At 43.4% G+C, this 4,791-nt stretch overlaps 1 protein-coding gene across 1 annotated transcript in view; it reads right to left on the bottom strand.

Moving 5' to 3' along the window:
* Window positions 1–693: 693 nt before the first annotated feature.
* The window catches only part of LOC109308869 (guanine nucleotide-binding protein G(I)/G(S)/G(O) subunit gamma-11), a 4,898-nt gene continuing 800 nt past the window's right edge, over window positions 694–4,791 (bottom strand). The window contains exon 3 of the mRNA XM_019533327.1: window positions 694–1,140. Coding sequence (XP_019388872.1) covers window positions 1,015–1,140 — 126 coding nt within the window. The 3' untranslated portion in view covers window positions 694–1,014. The remainder of the gene's footprint in view (window positions 1,141–4,791) is intronic.

The raw sequence follows: 4,791 nt of genomic DNA, 5'->3' as shown, positions 1-4,791 counted from the left end.
GGGCTCAACCCGGCGGCTGCCCCGTGCGGGAGCGGGAAAGCGGCGCCCGACCTCCCCCAGCGCGCGGCTGCGGCCTTGGGCGGGCGCTGACCTGAGCACGTGTCGCGCGCACGCGTGTGCCCGTCGGTGTGTGTGTGTGCCCTGAGCACACATGGGGGGGGGTGACCTGAGCACGCGTCGTGTGTCTGTGTGTGTGTATAACACGCATTGTGTGTGAGTGCACCACCGGATCACACATTGTGTGTGTGTGTGTCTGTGTATAATCTGATCTCTCATGGTGTGTTTGTGTGTGTAACGTGATCACACACCGTGAGTATAGTAACATGCATTGTGTGTGCGTGTGTGCGTGTGGAATCTGATCACATGTGTGTGCATGTGTGGAATCTGATCATGCATAGTGTGTTTGTGTGTGTAACCTGATCACACATAGTGCATGTATGGTGTGTGTAACATCACACATTGTGTGTGCGCACAACCTGATCACACGTGTGTGTGTAATCTGATCATGCATCGTGTGTGTGTGTGACCTGATCACTCATGGTGTGTGTGCCTGGCATATGCAGTATCACATGTGCGTGCACGTGTATCCCTGGTCATGTGTGTAACCTGATAACGCATTGCATGTGCATGTTCTTGTAACTTGATAACACAGTGTGTGTGTCTGTGTGTGCGTGGAATAAGTCAAAGCTTGGCTTTCCAGGCAGAAGTTGTTTTTTATTGAAACTACTCAGTAAACACAACGGCCGAGACATGTCATGCTAAGCAGACACTAGAAGCGAATGTCCTTTAGAACAACGTTCAGGATCCGGCCCCTCCAAGGGAAGATCTTCAGCAGACAAAGCCATATCAAGTAGTGAGATACAGCTGTGTCCTACAGAATGAGTAACAAGAGCCTCGTTCTATATGTGTTTTTTCTTTTTTTTTTCTTAGAAAAATCCAAGGACCGATGGAACCGAGGACAGCTAGTCATTCAACTAAGGGATAATACTACATGTTCCAGTTGCAGGAGAGATTTTATGCAATGACACAGCCTCCTTTCTCCTTAAAGGGATTCTTATCTTCAGGAATACCCTTAACCAGAGGATCTTCGCCAGATCTTTCTTCAATGTAATTCTTGATCTCTTCAGAACATTTAGACACCTTAAAGAAAAGAACAGAGATGATTCTGCTTTATAAATGGCAGTTGTATTCCCCATTAAAATAAGAAGACAACCATTTACTTAATAGTATTCTGTATCTCTTATAGATAAAGCATCTGATCATGAAAATGCTCCATGGCAGGCACAAAATGGCTGGAGAATTAGTCCTTAAGTTTAAAAAAAATGGCTGGAATAACCTCCAAACATATTCAAACTGAAAGTATTTTTAAAATCAAGTTTGTTTTATCTAACTCCGTGCTGTAAGATGGGTTGTTTTGCTTCCAACCCAGCCAAAAATGTAGGATGTGTCTTCCTCAAGTCTGTGTTCCTCATGAAGACAGAAGACTATCATTTTAAAAAATGGCTAATAAGGTCTCACTCTTTGGGTACCAAACTTGAGACACTTTTTAGAAGTTAGATATTTAGAAAGAACACCCAGTGTCACATTCTCCCAGCTCTAGAGCCTTCCTGCTGATGTGGCATAACTGGGACTCTTCAAGGAGTTGGAGGTATAGTGGGAGGGAGAGTGCTCAGACAATTCCCCACCCCCATCAGACTTCTTTAAAGTGCCTGAAGTTATGCCCCTCCAATCAGGTATCACTGACATTTTAGCTAAATTGTACTTGTTTAAAAAAAAAGTGCATCTCAAAGATGTATCTAAGGCTTTTATTACTCAGTAGCAATTACACTCCTGTATGACTACCTCGGTCTTTAATAAAATTATATAAGGCTTAGAATTGCAGTTGCTGCAGAGAAATTCTCCACTAATTTCAAAATCAAAATAAAAACATGCTAATTTAATTAAATTAGGATCACAAAAAACTCCCCTTGAGCTCAGTGGAACTTGTGGACATGTTTTGCAGGATCAGTGAAATTTGAACCCATTTTTTATGTTTCCAAAGTCAGTCTCATTTCACGTTTTTCCCCAAAAATGTAGTTCAATAATCTCTTTGTCATAACAAAAATCATCATACTATAGTGCTACAATAACAAGCAGGCATGTTGAATGAAAGAAAAATGTGAAAACACATTTCCCCTACAGGTTACCAGAGGTTAGAACAATCAGCAGTTAGTAAAACATCTGATAAATTATGAAAAACACGTTGACCTTGTCCTTAGTGGTATTCCAGTTGTGTTATGAACGAATATTTTGCATGAAACATTCATAGCAAAGTAATCTGTTATCTGCTAACATGGGGCTATTAACTCCCTTCCCATTGAGAAAGCCACAATAAAGGAAAAAACCTGGAGAAATGTTTGGTCTGTATTATCTAACATGGAGGGGGCAGGGGGAGGGTGATGGTTTGAGGCCATGGGTGCCATTTGCAAGCTAATGTAACTTGAACATCCATGGACAACTCAGATTTTGTGGATCCCTCCTGCTTCAGTCTCCATAGTTCTCTTTCCCTTGGCCACATAATACTACATACAATTGCAGTGCGGTACCTAGACTCCTGGCAGCCCCAGGTGAACTTTTAGTATCAAGCCCCTCTTCACCAGAGACAATGATTCTTTTGTTGCAAGGGTCTTTATCACATCTGTGGCACTGATGTCTTTAAATAATTTGTTCTCAATTGATAACATTGCCAGTCCTGTACATGCACAATACTAAGACTTTTTTTTCCCACAATTCCCCCCCCCTTCCATTTTTGAGCCCCCTTTCTGTCTGGGCCCCGGCCGGCCACTCAGTTCACCCATGCCATTGTCTGTGTCTGTACCAGTGGCAATTTTTCACTGTGCTACATAGAACAGATGTTTCCTGTCTCCTCCCCCTCAGTCCCAACATACCCCTGAATGCCTGCAGAGTGATAGTTACCCAGTCAGCAGAAAGAAGCTCTGACAGACTGACAGACTCTGGAAAGGGGAGAACTTGACATACTGGGTGTTCTTTGTCTTGTACTAGATATGGGGATTTACCTTTCCATTCTTTACTCAGCTCCTCAGGATACCAGCATGACAACAGAACCAAAGGATCTGAAACACTTAGGAGAGGCTCTAATGGACTATAGACTATGAACAGTTAAACCTTAGGCCATAAGAAAGAACCTCTAATTAGAATAAGGTCTAATTTCTCATAAGTTATGACTGTCTGTAAGTTGTTGTACAGAGCAACTTGGGCTACAAGTCTTAACACACATGCCTATCTTTCCCATCATTATCAGACCCATTGATTTCAAGTGGGACAAACAGAAATCAAAATCAAGTGTCTGAGTAAGTTTTTGCTTTGAATAAGGACCCTATTTTATTTCAGTCCAAAAGATGAAGATTCTGTTATGCTTTGGTCAGAATCTCTGGATTTTTTCCCCCAATGAGGATTACTTAATAGGAAATTTCATCACTAGGTTATGTCACAATACTATAGAGGAGGGAATTTTATATTCTATTTAAGTCAAGTAGACTTAAATAAGCACTTTTGCTTTTGAAAGGTGCGTGGGATATAAATTATATGCATGCATAAAACTTGTATGAAAAAATGTGTGATATTGTTAAGGATAAATTTCACTAACAAAAATAATAAAATGAAAGAGTGAGAAAAGAAAAATTAAGCACAACAGTTTTTACATCATGCAGGACCCCCAAATATGCATTCCCCTAAAAGCCTTGGACTTCAAACCATGCTTAAAACCATGGACTTAAATTCTAATAAAAATGTATTTTAATTTAATTTCTTTTCTTGCTAAATTAATCATTCCTGTGCATCCTAAGAAATATATTTTAGATGCTTCAGTATTTTTGAAGTGGGGATGAGATGTTTTGGTGCTTAGATAGAGCCTAAACCCTATTGGGTCCATTGCGTGTAGCTGTAATAATACCAACAGTAATCGAGCTAATGACATCACAAGATCTTTTGTACAAGCTAACATGCATCCCTGGCCTCAATATTTCCTGAGCTAAATTCCTGGACCTGCAGACTAAGCACCTATGTAACTTTAGTCACATGATTAATCCCATTTACATCTCATGGGTGCTTAAGTGAATACAGGGTCAGGACCTAAATACAACTCAGCATTTTAAATGTAAGGCCCTGTCCTCTTTTCACTCAAATTGATGGGATTCGTATCCATAATGAGACAAGAAGGTCCAAAGCCTCTGCGTTAAGAGTGTCCTTCAGAGAGAAGTGGTTAGCCTTGTTAGCCCAAGAAGGCAAGGTAGATTTGCACCTTGCACCTGATGAAGTGAGGTCCAGCTCACAAGAGCTCAGTCGTTCACAAAGGACTTGCATGGAGGGGGAAACTGAGGCAGGGAAGGGGAAATGGCATGCCTAAAGTCACCCAGCTGTAGTCGGCAATAGCAGAGGCAAGGAGCAGAATCAAGATCTCTTGTTTTAGGCAGGACAAATCCTGCGTCTGTGCTGGACTGGGTGACCCCCGGAGGTGGGATCCTGGGAAGCCCAGTGCAGTGCTGTAGCCAGGAGGCCGGTTCTGGGAGGCTGTAAGTAACCACGCTCGACAGCTGCTGAGACCAATGGCAGGAGCTGGCGTCTAGGAGCCAACTCAGCCTCCTAGCGGCCGACAAGGGCCTCCCTCCACCGCGCGGTCTCTCTTCCCGCGCAGTGCGGAGCCCCCGCGTGCCCGAGGGCGGGCTGGCCGCGCGCTCCGCGCCGAGGGCTCGGCCCTCTGCAGCTCCCGCTGCGCGCACCGCCGGCGCGGCG

The sequence above is a fragment of the Crocodylus porosus genome, unplaced genomic scaffold, assembly GCF_001723895.1.
Source record: "Crocodylus porosus isolate Cpor-Errol unplaced genomic scaffold, CroPor_comp1, whole genome shotgun sequence".
Taxonomy (NCBI): domain Eukaryota; kingdom Metazoa; phylum Chordata; order Crocodylia; family Crocodylidae; genus Crocodylus; species Crocodylus porosus.
The sequence above is the reverse complement of the archived record's forward strand: the minus strand, read 5'-3'. Positions and strand labels throughout refer to the sequence as shown.